General features: G+C 42.3%; 1 protein-coding gene across 7 annotated transcripts; it reads left to right on the top strand.

Annotated features, from left to right (window-relative positions):
• Positions 1–784: 784 nt before the first annotated feature.
• LOC139373561 (uncharacterized) lies at positions 785–17,680 on the top strand. 7 transcript variants are annotated; one of them, XM_071114219.1, is made up of 13 exons: positions 785–1,322; positions 3,804–3,899; positions 5,550–5,637; positions 5,784–6,135; positions 6,784–6,877; positions 7,707–7,794; positions 8,021–8,345; positions 8,558–8,651; positions 8,754–8,841; positions 9,929–10,253; positions 15,921–16,014; positions 16,113–16,200; positions 16,408–17,679. In XM_071114219.1, the coding sequence occupies exons 4-13, from the start codon at positions 5,856–5,858 to the stop codon at positions 17,014–17,016; spliced, it is 2,085 nt and encodes a 694-aa protein (XP_070970320.1). In that variant the 5' UTR covers positions 785–1,322; positions 3,804–3,899; positions 5,550–5,637; positions 5,784–5,855; the 3' UTR covers positions 17,017–17,679. The 7 variants fall into 7 exon arrangements, with proteins under 7 accessions (XP_070970320.1, XP_070970337.1, XP_070970329.1 ...); XM_071114250.1 differs by having other exon boundaries at positions 820–1,322; positions 5,811–6,135; positions 16,408–17,675; XM_071114267.1 differs by having other exon boundaries at positions 836–1,322; positions 5,562–5,637; positions 5,811–6,135; positions 16,408–17,675.
• The last annotated feature ends 529 nt before the right edge of the window (positions 17,681–18,209 follow it).

The following is an 18,209-nucleotide window of genomic DNA, read 5'->3' as shown; positions in this document are numbered from 1 at the left end:
AATATTATCGCTTGCACAGTGCTCCTTGGGATGTTTAAAGCTTGGGAAATCTTTTTGTATCCAAATCCGGCTTTAAACTTCTTCACAACAGTATCTCGGACCTGCCTGGTATGTTCCTTGTTCTTCATGATGCTCTCTGCGCTTTTAACAGACCTCTGAGACTATCACAGTGCAGGTGCATTTATACGGAGACTTGATTACACACAGGTGGATTGTATTTATCATCATTAGTCATTTAGGTCAACATTGGATCATTCAGAAATCCTCACTGAACTTCTGGAGAGTTTGCTGCACTGAAAGTAAAGGGGCTGAATAATTTTGCACGCCCAATTTTTCAGTTTTTGATTTGTTAAAAAAGTTTGAAATATCCAATAAATGTCGTTCCACTTCATGATTGTGTCCCACTTGTTGTTGATTCTTCACACAAAAAATACAGTTCTATATCTTTATGTTTGAAGCCTGAAATGTGGCAAAAGGTCGCAAAGTTCAAGGGGGCCGAATACTTTCGCAAGGCACTGTACATATTCTTATTCCATCTCTTTACTTAGATCTGTGTATTAGGTAGTTGTTGTGGAATTGTTGGATTACTTGTTAGATATTGCGGCACTGTAGTAATTAAAAGCACAAGCATCTGCTAACCATGTATGTGACCAATACAATTTGATTACTCCACTTTTGTTTTGAGCCGACATCACTTTCGGGCAGAACGGGGCAGCCGGCTCATGCCCGGGAGACAGCCCGCTTCCAAAACGAATGCAATAATCTTCCACGCGTTGCAAAATACGCCTGCCCGGGCCAGATTAATAGAATCCCCTCACTAGCCAGCTTGTTAAATAGAAGAAAAACTGCATAACATCTCGTTAGATGTTGTACATTATTGTGCAACCTGTTCCATTTGGTACCAACTCGAAATATTCCTAACACATGGACAAATTTACTGCGAGATGAAAGGAAGAAATTGTTTTGATTGTTATTCCGTTAGTGGGTTGGGTTATCTGAGCTAGCTGCTTGCTACCAAAACGTTAGCGGCCACTATTGCCTGCCTAGGCTACGAAAACGTTAGCTCCTAGCCAAACAACGAATCGAGCGCTGGCAAATCCAAAGTTCTTTGTTTGAACAAACTGCACCTTGAAGAGAAATATTATCAAACTCAACGAGATTCTGGCTGCAGGATAGGTACAACTACCTACTCAGCTATTCTTAAAGTAAGCTCACTGGATGAAAAGCTTGGGCACGCTTCCTTCCTGTAAGTGTTCACTTCTCCATTCTTTAGCTGGCGCAAATGGTGGACCCACTTCCCGTCACGGATAGCTCTTATAAAAGTGAGTAGCTAATGTTATTAGCTAATTTCCCTTGTCTAATTTAGTTAGCTGGCAGAAGGTCAATTGTAACATGTTCAATTGCAGGTTGTTTTACTAGTAAAGTAATTTATTATGTGGATTGTTTTTATCAGCTGTGCCTCCATCGAGATCTCTAGCTTGTTATAGACAAGGAGATTGCAATACATTGTGTTTTGTTTACGGTATCTGAAAATGACATCAAGAGGTTAATAGAACTCTGTTCCTCCAATGATGTTATTTTCACAGGACAAATAAATGCTGCCAAGGTTGCCTGGAAGTATTTATTTATTTATTTCACCTTTATTTAACCAGGTAGGCCAGTTGAGAACAAGTTCTCATTTACAACTGCGACCTGGCCAAGATAAAGCAAAGCAGTGTGACACAAACAACAACACAGAAATAATGGAATAAAGAATAAAGAAACGTACAGTCAATAACACAATATAAAAATATATATACAGTGTGTGCAAATGAGGTAAGGCAATAAATAGGCCATAGTGGCGAAATAATTACAATTTAGCAATTAAACACTGGAGTGATATATGTGCAGAAGATGAATGTGCAAGTAGAGATACTGGGGTGCAAAGGAGCAAAATAATAATATGGGGATGAGGTAGTTGAGTGTAGAGGTCGACCGATTATGATTTTTCAACTCAACTCGATACCGATTATTGGAGGACCAAAAAAAGCCGATATTTTTTTAATATACATATTTGTAATAATGACAATTATAACAATACTGAATGAACAATGAACACTTATTTTAACTTAATATAATACATCAATAAAATCTATTTAGTCTCAAATAAATAATGAAACCTTTTCAATTTGTTTTAAATAATGCAACAACAAAGTGTTAGAGAAGAAAGTAAAAGTGCTATATGTGCCATGTAAAAAAGCTAACGTTTTTAAGTTCCTTGCTCAGAACATGAGAACATATGAAAGCTGGTGGTTCCGTTCAACATGAGTCTTTAATATTCCCAGGTAAGAAATTTTCGGATGTAGTTATTATAGGACTATTTCTCTCTATACCATTTATATTTCATGTACCTTTGACTATTGGATGTTCTAATAGGTACTTTAGTATTGCCAGCCTAATCTCGGGAGTTGATTGGCTTGAAGTCATAAAAGTCATAAAAGAGCTGCTGGCAAACGCAGTAAAGTGCTGTTTGAATGAATGCTTACGAGCCTGCTGCTGCCTACCACCGCTCAGTCAGACTGCTCTATCAAATCATAGACTTAATAATATAATAACACACAGAAATACGAGCCTTAGGTCATTAATATAGTCAAATCCGGAAACGATCATTTCAAAAACAGAACGTTTATTCTTTCAGTGAAATACGGAACCGTTCTGTATTTTATCTAACGGGTGGCATCCATAAGTCTAAATATTGCTGTTTCATTGCACAACCTTCAATGTTATGTCATAAAATTCTGGCATATTAGTTTGCAACTAGCCAGGCGGCCCAAACTGTTGCATATACCCTGACTCTGCGTGCAATGAAATGCAAGAGAAGTGACACAATATCCCAAGTTTAATATTGCCTACTAACATGAATTTCTTTTAACTAAATATGCAGGTTTAAAAATATATACTTCTGTGTATTGATTTTAAGAAAGGCGTTGATGTTTATGGTTAGGTACATTTGTGCAACGATTATGCTTTTTTCGCAAATGCGCTTTTGTTAAATCATCCCGCGTTTGGCGAAGTTGGCTATCTTTGTTAGGAAGAAATGGTCTTCACACAGTTCGCAACGAGCTAGGCGGCCCAAACTGCTGCGTATACCCTGACTCTGTTGCACAGAACGCAAGAGAAGTGACACATTTTCCCTAGTTAAAATACATTAATGTTAGCATGCAATATTAACTAAATATGCAGGTTTAAAAAATATATACTTGTGTATTGATTTTAAGAGAGGCGTTGATGTTTATGGTTAGGTACACATTGGTGCAACGACAGTGCTTTTTTTCACGAATGCGCTTGTTAAATCACCAGTTTGGCGAAGTAGGCTGTGATTCAATGATAAATTAACAGGCACCCTGCAACGCAGGGCAAGCTAGATAACTACACACATGGTTGATGATATTACTAGTTTAACTAGTGATTATGTTAAGATTGACAGTTTTTTATAAGATACATTTAATGCTAGCTAGCTTCTTACCTTGGCTCCTTGCTGCATTCACATTACCGGTAGTCCGCCTGCCACGCAGTCTCCTCGTGGAGTGCAATGTAATCGGCCATGATTGGTGTCCAAAAATACCGATTACCGATTGTTATGAAAATTTGAAATCGGCCCTAATTAATCGGCCGACCTCTAGTTGAGTGGGCTATTTACAGATGGGCTATGTACAGGTGCAATGATCTGTGAGCTGCTCTGAAAGCTGATGCTTAAAGTTAGTGAGGGAGATATGAGTCGCCAGCTTCAGTGATTTTTTTGTTGTTGTTGCAATTCGTTCCAGTCATTGGCAGCAGAGAACTGGAAGGAAAGCCAGTCAAAGGAGGACTTGGCTTTGGGGGTGATCAGTGAAATAGACCTGCTGGAGCGCATACTACAGGTGGGTGCTGCTATGGTGACCAGTGAGCTGAGATAAGGCGGGGCTTTACCTAGCAAAGACTTACAGATGACCTGGAGCCAGTGGGTTTGGCGACGAATATGAAGATAGGGCCAGCTAACGAGAGCATACAGGTCGCAATGGTGGGTAGTATACGGGGCTTTGGTGACAAAACAGATGACACTGTGACAGTGCCATCCACTGGCATCCACTGGCATCCAGTGGCATCCAATTTGCTGAGTAGAGTGTTGGAGGCTATTTTGTAAATGACATCGCCGAAGTCAAGGATCGGGAGGATAAAATCAGTTTTACGAGGGTATGTTTGGCAGCATGAGTGAAGAATGCTTTGTTGTGAAATAGGAAGCCGATTCTAGATTTAATTTTGGATTGGAGATGCTTAATGTGAGTCTGGAAGGAGAGTTTACAGTCTAACCAGACACCTAGGTAGTTGTCCACATATTCTAAGTCAGAACTGTCCAGAGTAGTGATGCTAGACGTGCGGACATGTGCGGGCAGAGATCGGTTGAAGAGCATGCATTTAGTTTTACTTGCATTTAAGAGCAGTTGGAGGCCACGGAAGGAGAGTTGTATGGCATTGAAGCTCATCTGGAGGTTAGTTAACACAGTGTCCAAAGAAGGGTCAGAAGTATACAGAATGGTGTTGTCTGCGTAGAGATGGATCAGATAATCACCAGCAGCAAGAGCGACATTGATGTATACAGAGGAAAGAGTCGGCCCGAGAATTGAACTCTGTGGCACCCCCATAGACTGCCAGAGGTCCGGACAACAGGCTTTCCAATTTGACACACTGAACTCTGTCTGAGAAGTAGTTGGTGAACCAGGCGAGGCAATCATTTGAGAAACCAAGTCTGTTGAGTCTGCCGATAAGAATGCGGTGATTGACAGAGTCCAAAGCCTTGGCCAGTTTGATGAATACGACTGCACAGTATTGTCTTTTGTCGATGGCGGTTTGATATCGTTTAGGAACTTTAGCGTGGCTGAGGTGCACCATTGACCAGCTCTGAAACCAGATTGCATAGCGGTGAAGGTACGGTGGGATTCGAAATGGTCTGTAATCTGTTTGTTAACTTGGCCTTCGAAGACCTTAGAAAGGCAGGATAGGATAGATATAGGTCTGTAGCAGTTTGGGTCTAGAGTGTCACCGCCTTTGAAGAGAGGAATGACCACGGCAGCTTTCCAATCTTTGGGGATCTCAGACGATACGAAAGAGATGTTGAACAGACTGGTAATAGGGGTTGCAACAATTGCGGTGGATAATTTTAGAAAGAGAGCTTCTGGATTGTCTAGCCCAGCTGATTTGTAGGGGTCCAGATTTTGCTGCTCTTTCAGAACATCAGCTATCTGGATTTGGGTGAAGGAGATGGTGGAGGCTTGGGCAAGTTGCTGTGGGGTTGCAGAGCTGTTGACTGGGGTAGGGGTAGCCAGGTGGAAAGCATGGCTAGCCGTAGAAAAATGCTTATTGAAATTCTCAATTATAGTGGATTTATCGGTGGTGACATTGTTTCCTAGCCTCAGTGCAGTGGGCAGCTGGGAGGAGGGGCTCTTATTCTCCAAGTATGTCAGGGTTGGTGTATGAAATGGTATACACCAGTATACCACAACCAGGTTTATATCTATCTTTTAACGATGCAGTGCAATTCTAAGGTGATTGGGTCTTGATGGAAAGCTGACAGCTGACCAGATTGCCAAAAAGTTGGAAAATCTGAAGACCAAATACAAGGTAAAGTGGGCTTGTGTTCTTAGAAGACTGAGATTTCGGACTTCTAAAATAAGTGTTTACTGATATTGTCAATATTTACTGATCATGAAGTCAAAACAAAAAAGCCTCATCCCAGCCATAGTCACACTTTTGTATTTGTCTTTTAGGACTTAAAATACATTTTTCTTGGCAAGGACACTGTTGCTACCAGCATAGCCTCCTGGCCCTGGTTCCAATTTATGGGCGAGGCCATGGAAGGACGCCTCTTCAACAGCGCCCAAGTTTTGGCAGTGGCATCTTTGGCTGGTGAGGCTCCAGGTTCTTCCTCACCATTAACCAACGAGAGAGGACAGGGGGGTGACGGTGCTGACATTTTGGAGTTCTTGATCAAAACTGAGATGGAGGACAGTGTGGGGACAGAGAACTTGGAGGACAATGCAACTGTTAACACTGATGCAACTCAGACTGAGGGCCCTACTACTATGGGCTGGCGAAGAATTTCAGAATGCTCGTATAAAAGTAAGTGAGTTGGGGATACTCTGATTCTGTTGACCTTTCAAATTATTTCTTCAACCTTAATTTGACCAGGAGGTCTGTTTAGTCCAGGGCTCTCCAACACTGTTCCTGAAGAGCTACCATCCTGTAGGTTTTCAGTCCAAACCCAGTTGTAACTAACCTGATTCAGTTTAACTAATTATTAGAATCAGGTGCCGTAGATTAGGATGGATTGGAGCAAAAACCTACAGGACAGTAGCTCTCCAGGAAAGGGTTGGAGAACCCTGGTCTAGACTCTGGTCTTTAAGGTTCCCTAGTGGCGCAGCGGTCTATGGCACTGCATCTCAGTGCTTGAGGCATCACTACACACACCCTGGTTCAAATCCAGGCTGTAACACAACCGGCCGTGATTAGGAATCCCATATGGCGGCACACAATTGGCCCAGCATCGTCCGGGTTTGGCCGGTGTGTGCCGTCATTGTAAATAATAATTTGTTCTTAACCGACTTGCCTAGTTAAATAAAGGTTCAAATTCAAGAATAAGAATTTAATTGTAGTTATTGGTTGTTAGCAAGCTTGCTGCAAAAAATGGTGTGTTATTTGATACATGGTAATGTATGCTCAATCTGATGTACCTGATTCATATTACTGACATTGGTTCCTGCTTATCAGTGACAGAGCAGGAGACGGAGAGAATGATAAAGCTGCGTGCCGTGAATGAGGCTCTCTTCACAGGCAGAAAACATACTGCCAAGCCTGCCTGGAGGTGAGTATGTTTGGAAAGGACATATACAGACCATGTTTTGGCCCAGCACATCCTGTGATTATCTGTCCCAAATCCACCTCCAGCTCCTTTGCACTTATGTATGTCTAAAAGGACTGGATAGGTGTAAACAATATGGTGATAAGTCTTTCTAGCTCGACTTGGAGCTATTACCATATTGCTTATACCTATTTGATAATTTCAGATTTCGTTAACTTCTCTAAATGAGAATTAGTTTGCAAATTGTTGTCTTCTGCATTTTTGTTTGTCTCTGACAGGAGGCTGCTGAGTGGAGGACGGGCTCATAATAAGGGCTGGAATGGAGTAAATGGAATGGTATCAAACACATGGAAACCATGTGTTTGATGAGTTCGATTATCATTCCATTGATTTCGTTCCAGCCATTACTATGAGCCCGTCCTCCCCAATTAAGGTGCCACCAACCTTCTGTGTTTGAGTTTATTTTATTTTTACAGGGACAGTGCACATTAATCAACGTTTCAGTAAAAGTGACGGTTTTAGCCGGCCGGCTAATTTTCAACCGCAGTCCCTGGGCAGGTTATTAAAAACAATTACAGTATAGACAATAGCAACATAGGACAAGCAAGACATAGCATACAGACAGAGCAACATAGAACAAAAAGCAGCAAGACAAAATTCATAAAAGCAACAAAGTGTTTCCACACCTCACAAACAACAGACAACATGGAAAGCGGCAACACACAGCTAGGGACCATGTTCACAAATCTGATTGACCTTTAGCCATGTCTTCAAGCATTTTGTGAAAGTGTGATATGTGGTGCAGTTATGTTGTCTCCATGTTTTCCTGCAGAGCTATTTTGAATGAGTTGGGCCTTCAGGGAAAGCTGACTACTGACCAGCTTGCCAAAAAGTGGGATAACCTCAAGAGGCGATATAAGGTAATGTGACAGTGACGGCAGTACTCAACCAGCGTATTTGTGCGTTTCATTTTCATTCTTGAATTTTTTTGTGTAGTGTATAAGAAACATTCCCAAAGTTTCTTGAAGTTATTCTTAATCCACAATGTATCGCTCTCTCATCACCTCCTGCACACATCTCTTCTCAATTCCACTCCACACTGCTTTGTCCACTGAACCCAGACACTTTATTCCTCTTTTGGTGCAGGAGTTGAAATGTCCAGCCCGCAGCATGGAGAGCAACCCAAATTCCTGGCCCTGGTTCTACCGCATGAATGATGCCATGGAGGGACGATTCGCCGGCTGCGCCCCCATCCTGACGCCAGTAGTAGAGGAGGGTGATGAGGAGTTTGAGCCCTCTCCACTACCAAGGAAGAGGGCTCGTCGGATGCCAGGGAAGGGGGGGATGTCTGAGTTCTTGACAGAGTCTGAGATGGATGAGCTGGTGGAAACGGAGGAGAGGAATGGAGCAGCCGTCTTCCAAGGGGCCACCATAGGGGAGTATCACACGGCCACAGAATTCTCATATAAGCGTAAGTGATGATGTTTTGCCTTTCAAAGGGACTATTTGCTCAAAATATAAATCAATATGATTTTCCACTTTCTTGGAATGGTATTGGTCGACCCAGACAGTTTATAAAGTGCATGTTTGAGTTATTGGCAATAAGCTAACTAGCAACAAGTTACTTCGATAACAATTATTTGTGAATAATAACGCTAGTTGTTATATTTGCTTGATTTACAGTGACTGAGGAGGACACCAAGAGATTGATAGAGCTGCGTGCTTCCAATGAGGCTCTTTTCACAGGGAAGAGAAATACGGCCAAGCCTGCCTGGAGGTGAGTTAGCTTGTGTTGGAAGAAACTATTTGGCTAAATAAAAATGTGATATTTCCAGTCAATGTACTCAGTTTATTTTATACTTCCATTATTTCTCTGTAGGGCTATAGTAAAAGAGATGGGCCTCGCAGGAAAGTTGTCTGCTGACCAGGTTGCCAAAAAGTGGGACAACCTGAAGACAAAATTCAAGGTATTGTAACTAGTGTGTGTCCATGTATATTTTGTCCATGATTTCTCACCCTGTTTCAGGGGCTGTGTGTGTAGTTGCTTGCACATGTACACTGACTGTACAAAACATTAGTAACACTTTTCCTAATATTGAGTTTCACCCCTTTTGGCCTCAGAACGGCCCCAATTCATAAGGGCATGGACTCTACAAGGTGTCAAGTGTTCCACAGGGATGCTGGCCCATGTTGACTCCAATGCTTCCCATAGTTGTGACAAGTTGTCTGGATGTCCTTTTGGTGGTAGACCATTCTTTTTATATATATTTATTTCTTTACTCCATTTTTCTCCCCAATTTTGTGGTATCCAATTGGTAGTTAGTCTTGTCTCATCGCTGCAACTCCCGTACGGACTCTGGAGAGGCGAAGGTCAAAAGCCGTGCGTCCTCCGAAACACAACCCAACCAAGCCGCACTGCTTCTTGACACAATGCCCATTAACCCGGAAGCCAGCCGCACCAATGTGTCGGGGGAAACACCGCTGACACAGTCACCTGGTGACTGTGTCAGCGTGCACTGCGCCCAGCCCGTCACAGGACATCCCTGCCGGCCAAACCCTCCCCTAACCCAGACAATGCTGGGCCAATTGTGCTCCGCCCCATGGGCCTCACGGTCGCGGCCAGCTTCGACAGGTGGTGGACCATTCTTGATCCATACGGGAAACTGTTGAGCGTGAAAAACCCGGTGGCGTTGCAGATCTTGACACACTCAAACCAGTGTGCCTGACACCTACTACCATACCCCGTTCAAAGGCACTTTTGTCTTGTGCATTCACCCTTTGAATGGCACATGTACATGATCCATATCTCAAAGTTTAAAAACAATTATTTAACCTGTCTCCTCCCCTTCTTCTACACTGTTTGAAGTGAATTTAACAGGTGACATCAATAAGGGATCATAGCTTTCACCTGGATTCCCCTTGTCAGTCTCATGTCAGTCTCCCTAATGTTTTGTACAGTCAGTGTATATGTACATGGATGCTCATATGTGGGGACCAGAAGATGGATAGGTCACACTAAGTGATATCTCCTAATAAGTTTATATCTTCTCTTAGGACTTGAAGTATCCGCCGCGTGGCATGGAGAACCAGAGCACCCCTGCCTCCTGGCCTTGGTTCCAACTCATGAATGATGCCTTCGAGGGCCGACTGGCCGCGAGAGCCCCCAAAATAACTCCCATATGGATGAACGAGGAAGACTACTTGTTTGTATCCTCACCGATGCCTACAGAGAGAGACCCGTGTCCCATGCCAGAAAGGAGTGAGATTTCTGATCTGGAAGAGGGAATGAGACCAGAGGGGACAGAGGTGGATGGAACGGTTACGTTCTTAGACGCCAGTGGAGAAGAGTGCTCCACACCTGTGGAATTCTCCTATAAAAGTCAGTGTCATTCCTTCATTCTTCATGTCTCCGAATGTTCTTTTCAAGGAGGATAAAATATACTTTTAGAAGTCAAATTTCATGAGTAAAAATGGATTAATGTGTTCAGGTGTATATGGACTAGGGCTGTCCCCGATTAAAATAAATCTTGGTCGAACGAGAGTAGTCTTTTCTTTTGAGCAATCGATTGGTCGAAATTTAAAAACATGTACTTTTCCATATATAGACACACCCTATGTGTTTTAATAAAATCAACTATATGTACTGAGCTTGTCTGATGCTTTAAGCTTTCTGTTTTATTAAATAATTAAGTCACACAAATGACTCAAGGGAGCCAGAGATCAAGATAGCCTAACCAGAAGGGGAAAAAATAACTGTTCCGTACCCTCCTCCTCCTGCTGCTGCTCGCCTTCAAAGATTCTGCCTTGCCGTTACACTCCTGAAGTTGCCGGTAATAGGCTACACCAGGGGTCGGCAACCTTTTTCCATTTGGAGTGACAATTTATCTTACCATTTCTATCGATCTGTGTGCCAGTTATGATTTTCATTTGCACATTTTTGTGGAACAGTTTGATTTAATTTATTGTCTTTTATATCTCAAAATCATTGTAATGTGGTTCATCTAAATTCTATCTAACAAACAAATAAAAACATGGTAGCCTGAAGGTAGAAAATATCCTGATAAATATACTATAAATCACATTGGCTACGCATGTCTGTCTGCAATGAACTTGAAACATGTATCAACTGTGTCCGGCCCAAAGCCCATTGCTAGCAAATTTTCAACATTGGATAGAAAATACTGGGCCCTCAGTTTCCCACCCTAGTGAGCTTAGGACAGACACAGCTGTAGACTATTTGTGCAAGGGATAATAAGTAATCAATTATTTTGAAGTTTACACTGGATCAGAGCATTACATTTTTCCCTTTCAGGCCGAGTGGTTATCAAAAGGGAGAGAGCTGGAAATATTTGGCAAATACATTGAGGAACTATTGTCATTCTCAATGGAATCTAAAAAGAGACTTTGTTTACTCGCTGTTTGAGTTTAAGACATTTTTAATTTGAGAAGCTCCACAGCTCAATAGTGGTAGTGAGTTAAGACAATCAGAAATACTATCCAACATCCCCAAATAGGCACATTTATAAGTCAAGTAGCCTAGGCCTACTTCTATATGCGTAATCAGGTGCACATCCTTACTCAACATTGACAGGAGCTCTCCAAACAAAAGACAATGGAATTTTTTTTTACAATTTGTAAATGTTAAGAAATAAACCAAAACATTTTCTCACAAGTGTAGCATAGGTTGTGAGCTCTGCAAACAACGTTTCCACTCCGACCATGAGAGAGCTTCACGACTGTAATAATAATATTGAATGCATTAACAGAAATTACCGTAACCAAACAAATATGGTAGATTAGAAATTATGTGAATTAAAGTAAATGTAGGTTACTACTGGTGATTACAGTGGGGCAAAAAAGTATTTAGTCAGCCACCAATTGTGCAAGTTCTCCCACTTAGAAAGTTGAGAGGCCTGTAATTTTCATCATAGGTACACTTCAACTATGACAGACAAAACGAGAGAAAAAATCCAGAAAATCACATCGTAGGATTTTTTATGAATTTATTTGCAAATTATGGTGGAAAATAAGTATTTGGTCACCTACAAACAAGCAAGATTTCTGGCTCTCACAGACCTGTAACTTCTTCTTTAAGAGGCTCATCTGTCCTCCACTCATTACCTGTATTAATGGCACATTTTTGAACTTGTTATCAGTATAAAAGACACCTGTCCACAACCTCAAACAGTCACACTCCAAACTCCACTATGGCCAAGACCAAAGAGCTGTCAAAGGACACCAGAAACAAAATTGTAGACCTGCACCAGGCTGTGAAGACTGAATCTGCAATAGGTAAGCAGCTTGGTTTGAGTAAATCAACTGTGGGAGCAATTATTAGGAAATGGAAGACATACAAGACCACTGATAATCTCCCTCGATCTGGGGCTCCACGCAAGATCTCACCCCGTGGGATCAAAATGATCACAAGAACGGTGAGCAAAATTCCCCAAAAATCCCAGACCCACACGGGGGGACCTAGTGAAGAGCTGAGACCATAGTAACAAAGCCTACCATCAGTAACACACTACGCCGCCAGGGACTCAAATCCTGCAGTGCCAGACGTGTCCCCCTGCTTAGGCCAGTACAATAAATGTGCATGAAATGGCGGGAAAGACGTGCTTTGTGCATCTTAGCCACACTCCCCTTTTCCTTGGATAGTGGCATCCCCGCAGCTTCCTCAATGGATTTAGTCCACTGAGACCGGCGAGAATCAGACATGTCAAGTGTGCCATGAAAAAATCTATATATTTGCGACTGCTCAACAAAAAAATTCTCGGCCGACCAAGAGCCTATCGACCAGACAATCAACCAGTTGACTAAATGCGGTCAGCCTTAATATGAACCATATACAGTGCCTTCAGAAAGTATTACTCCTTGACTTATTCCACATTTTGTAGTTACATTCTGAATTCAATATTGATTCATATTTTTTTTATCACCCACCTACACACAATACCCTATAATGAAGAGTGAAAATATGTTTAGAAACTTTTGCAAAAGTATTAAAAATAAGATACAGATCTAATTTACATAAGAATTCACACCCCTGAATACTTTGTAGAAGCACCTTTGGCTGAGATTACAGCATGAATTGTCTTGTACAGTGCATTCGGAAAGTATTCAGACCCCTCTACTTTTTCCAAATAATGAAAACCGGTTTAGACATTTTTGCAAATGTATTAAAAAACATATATTTTTTTAACATACCTTATTTACATAAGTATTCAGACCTTTTGCTATTAGACTCAATTGAGCTCAGGTGCATCCTGTTTCCGTTGATCATCCTTGAGATTTTAAACAACTTGATTGGAGTCCACCTGTGGTAAATTCAATTGATTGGACACACCTGTCTATATAAGGTCCCACAGTTGACAGTGCATTTCAGCAAAAACCAAGCCATGAGGTCAAAGGAATTGGCCGTAGAGCTCCGAGACAGGATTGTGCTGAGGCACAGATCTGGGGAAGGGTACCAAAATAATGGCTGCAGCTGTGAAGGTCCTGAAGAACACATTCTTAAATGGAAGAATTTTGGAACCACCAAGACACTTCCTAGAGCTGGCTGCCTGGCCAAACTGAGCAATTGGGGGAGAAGGGCGATGGTCAGGGAGGTGACCAAGAACCCGATGGTCACTCTGACAGAGCTCCAGAGTTCCTCTGTGGAGATGGGAGAACCTTCCAGAAGGACAACCATCTCTGCAGCACTCAACCAATCAGGCCTTTATGATAAAGTGTCCAGAGAATCCACTCCTTGATAAAAGGCACATGACAGCCCACTTGGAGTTTGCCAAAAGGCACCTAAAGACTCTCAGACCATGAGAAACAAGATTCTCTGTTCTGATGAAACCAATATTGAACTCTTTGGCCTGAATGCCAAGTGTCACGTCTGAAGGAAACCTGGTACCATCCCTATGGTGAAGCATGGTGGTGGCAGCATCATGCTGTGGGGATGTTTTTCAGCGGCAGGGACTGGGATACTATTCAGGATCGAGGAAAAGATGAACAGAGCAAAGTACAGAGAGATCCTTGATGAAAACCTGCTTCAAGTCACTCAGGACCTCAGACTGGGTGAACATTCACCTTCCAACAGTACAACAACCTTAAGCACACAGCCAAAACAACGCAGGAGTGGCTTCAGGACAAGTCTCTGAATGTCCTTGAGTGGCCCAGCCAGAGCCCGGACTTGAACCTGATCTCTGGAGAGACCTGAAAATAGCTGTGCTCCGACGCTCCCCATCCAACCTGACAAAGCTTGAGAAGATCTGCAGAGAAGAATGGGAGAAATTCCCCAAATACAGGTGTGCCAAGCTTGTAGTGTCTTACCCAAGAAGACTCGAGGCTGTAATCACTGCCAAAGGTGCTTCAACAAAGTACTGAGTAAAAGGTCTGATATTTCCATTTTTTATATTTAAAACATTTGCAAATATTTCTAAAAACCTGTTTTTGCTTTTTTATTGTGGGGTATTGTGTGTAGATTGAGGGGGGACACAATTTAATACATTTGAGTAAGGCTGTAACCTAACAAAATGTGGAAAAAGTCAAGGTGTCTGTATACTTTTCCGAATGCACAGTTTACTTGTATTTGGTATTTTATTAGGATCCCCATTAACTGTTGCAAAACCAGCAGCTACTCTTCCTGGGGTCCACACAAAACATGAAACATATTGACATAACACAGAACATCAATAGACAAGAACAGCTCAAAGACAGAACTACATACCATTTTTTTTTATACATAGCCTACATATCAATGCATACACACAAACTATCCAGGTCAAATATCTGCATTTGAGGATTTTCTCAAGCTTTCTCACCCACCAAGTTGGGTGGGGAGTGTGGGAGAACAGCAATCTAAGTCTTTCCAAAGATTTTCAATTGGATTCAAGTCTGAACTTTGGCTGGGCCACTCAAGCGCTTTCACATTTCTGTTCTGAAGCCATTCCAGGGTTGCTTTGGCTGTATGCTTGGGGTCATTGTCCTGTTAGACTGAGGCAAAGATTTCCATTCCAAGGTCATTTGCACTCTGAAGCAGGTTCTCGTCAAGGATTTGCCTGTATTTGGCTCCATTCATTGTTCCCTCTATCCTTACCAGTTTCCTAGTCCCTGCCGTTGAAAATCATCCCCATAGCATGATACTGCCACCATGCGTCATGATTTGGATGGTGTTCAGACCGGTGACCAGCTGTGCCTGGTTTTCTCCAGACATAGTGCTTTGCATTCAGGCCAAATGGTTACATTGTCTCATCAGATCATATAATATTTTGCCTTATGCGCCGAGTCTTTTACATGCCTTTATGCAATCTTCAGGTTGCCATGTGGCTTTTTCTCAGGAGTGGCTTCCTTCTGGTACACTCTTCCATAAAGTCCAGATTGGTGAAGTGTTATAGAGATTGTTGTCCTTCTGGCCAGTTCTCCCATCTTAGCCAAGGAACTCTGTAGTTCTGTCAGAGTGGTCATTAGGGTCTTGGTCATCTCCCTGACCAAGGTCTTTCTTGCCTGGTTGCTCAGTTTGGTTAAATGGCCAGCTCTCGGCAGAGTAGATCCAAATGTGTTCAATTTCCCAATGATGGAGACCACTGTGCTGTTGGAATCTTTCAACACTCTAGAAATAGTTTTACACCCTTCCCCAGATATATGCCTCCCCACCACTCTATTTCAGAGCTCTACAGCCAGTTCCTTGGACTTCATGGTATAGTTTCTGCTCTGACATGCACTGTCAACAATGGGACCTTATATAGACAGGTGTTTTCTTTCTAATTTATCTCCAAACAATTCAATTGGCCACAGGTGGACTCCAATCAATTTGTAGCGACGTCTCAAAGATGATAAAAGGAAATTGGATCCATCTGAGCTCAATCTGGAGTAAAAGGGTGTGAATACTTATTTAAATGAGATTTCTGTATTTCATGATGTGTGAGAAAAAAAATAAACAAAACAACAATGTGGAATAAGTCAAGGGGTATGACTACTTTATGAAGGCACTGTAGGCAACAATCAAGAAAAACATATTGGCAAACGAATAGTAACTTGAATTTTGTTTTGATGACAGTGACAGAGCAGGATACGAGGAGGCTGATTAAGTTGCGTGCGGCCAATGAGGTTCTCTTCACTGGGAGGCGAAATGCTGCCAAGGCTGCATGGAAGTGAGTAGGATTTAGTATGAAAATAAATGTCAATGATGAAGCACTAAAGTCAGATATGCATAATCAACACTGATCACATTGGTTATTTTTGTGTGCAGGGCCATTTTAAAAGAGTTGGTTCTCCTGGGAAAGGTGTCAACTTACCAGGTGGCCAAGAAGTGGGACAACTTAAAAAGAAGATATAAGGTAAACAAATTGTCAAGTGTTTCTGGCAAATTTCTGCAACATGAAATAATCAAAGTTTAAATAGATCAAAATCAGAATGTTTATATTGAAGGACCAATCCTTAATAATGTCCATGCATTGCTAAAACACTTTCACCCAGCTGAAGTCTGCTCTGTTGTTTGTATTCTACACTGTGGTCACACTTGTCCCCTCTTGTTCCCTGAACAGGACCTGAAGTACCCTCCTGTGGGCATGGAGAGCATAGCAGACAACGCTGCTTCCTGGCCATGGTTCTACCTCATGAATGAGGCCATGGAGGGCCGCCTCGCCGCCAGCGGACCTGTCTTGACCCCTATAACGGAGGGTGATGACCCCGAGCCTTCCCCTTCACAGTCGTCTCGAAATAGAGGATGCCCATTGCTGGAAAAGGGTGACATCACACTGGAGTACCAACAAGAGATTTATGTGCACCCCACCATCGAGGAGTGCCACCGGGCCACAGCGGAGTGTGAGAGTGCACTGAGAGAGGAGAGGTTGGGTAGGGGGCCAGCAGGGGGCACTGCTGCTCAGAAGTCAGTGACACTGGAGAGAGGGTGGGAGATGGTGGAGAGGGAGAGGGCAGCGATAGAGGGGGATAGAGCGGCGGTAGACAGAGAGCGGCAGTGGCTGGAGAGCGAGAGAGCCAACTTGGCAAGAGACAGGATGCTGTTGGAACAGGACATGGCGGCACTTGGTAGAGAGAAAGAGGCCTTTGAGAGCCAGAGGGCAGCAGTGATGATGCACAGTGCTACAGGGGTGCACACTGGACACGTCAACCACTGTGGGATGGGGATGTAGACCTATGGTATTAACTGCCTTGGAAGCCAAGGACTGTTCAAGAGCCTTCAAGTTAATTAGAGGAGTCTTTTCAGCATGTTTTCACCTTATTGGCTCGAGATTAATAAATGTTTTACACTCACAAGAGAACACGCTGTCTTTGATTTGTGATTGATACATTCAAAACATCTAAATGTAATGGTTTATTAAACTAACCAGTGACAGAGACTTCAATCTGTAACATTGTTGACTTGTTTTAAATGTAATTTGAGAATTTCTCTTTCTTTTGACAGAACAGGCTAATGATGTCATGTAACCCTTAAAGTGTTTGTGGTGTGACTCATTATCTCAATGGCCTCATCCTGTCTTTTCAGTCTCGGTTGCAATTATATTGTAATATAAGACAAAATTAGCACTATAAGTGAGAGAACTGAATTTGTTATGGAAGTGTTAACTTTTTATGTACTGACTACTTTTCTCTAATGTGAAAACTGTTTCCATTTTCAAACAATGAATATGCTATAAATTACTGCCAAAAAAGTATGGAAGTGAAATATTGTTTAAGAAATCAAATCACAGTATGACCAAAGCTCAAGTGAGAAATGTGGTAAGATATTTTTTTGAGGAAATAGTACCCACTCAACAATTGTGTATAGCCTACAATAAAAAGGATCATACTCTGCTCGTGATTTTCTTGTTATCGGATCTGTACAAATGTAGAGGACTAGGGGCTAAAATCAATGGATGGTTAGGTTTGAACGTAACAGCTATTTTATTTAACCTTGATATAACTCAACATAGTAATGCATGGAATTAAATATGTTTGTGTCCAGATGCCCTTTGTAGCCAGCTGAAGAAGCTTTGCTAGGAGAATCTCCAGGTGGACTTTATAAAGTCCTTGTCTAACCCGCTCCACTGGCTGGGACAGTGTGCCACGTGCTGGGACAAGTCCTTCTTTCTTCGCGGACCTGGAGGTCATGCAGTTCCACCGACTGTCTAGCTTGAAGTGTCATCGCGGCTGCAGCCTCCAGTGCAGTGAGCAGAGGGTTTCCGGGTGGAAAGGTTCCATATTACCCAGGAGATTCATTGCCTCTTGCATAGACCTTGTTGAAACATAATGCACAATGTGTTTTTGACAGGCAATGCCTGTGCATAGTACTGCAGTTGTATATTGTTTTGAGAGGGGGTGGAGAAAAGGAGGGATGATTCAGTTA

The sequence above is a fragment of the Oncorhynchus clarkii genome, chromosome 2 (assembly GCF_045791955.1).
Source record: "Oncorhynchus clarkii lewisi isolate Uvic-CL-2024 chromosome 2, UVic_Ocla_1.0, whole genome shotgun sequence".
NCBI lineage: Eukaryota > Metazoa > Chordata > Actinopteri > Salmoniformes > Salmonidae > Oncorhynchus > Oncorhynchus clarkii.
Note: the sequence above shows the minus strand (reverse complement) of the source record. Positions and strands in the feature narration are given on the sequence as shown.

Excerpts from the sequence above, each read along its gene's own strand:
- LOC139373561 (XM_071114257.1), top strand. The coding sequence starts at position 5,856 with ATGGGCGAGGCCATGGAAGGACGCCTCTTCAACAGCGCCCAAGTTTTG. Across the intron at positions 6,878-7,706 it reads ACTGCCAAGCCTGCCTGGAG|AGCTATTTTGAATGAGTTGG; the intron begins GTGAGTATGTTT and ends GTTTTCCTGCAG. Across the intron at positions 7,795-8,020 it reads ACCTCAAGAGGCGATATAAG|GAGTTGAAATGTCCAGCCCG; the intron begins GTAATGTGACAG and ends CTTTTGGTGCAG.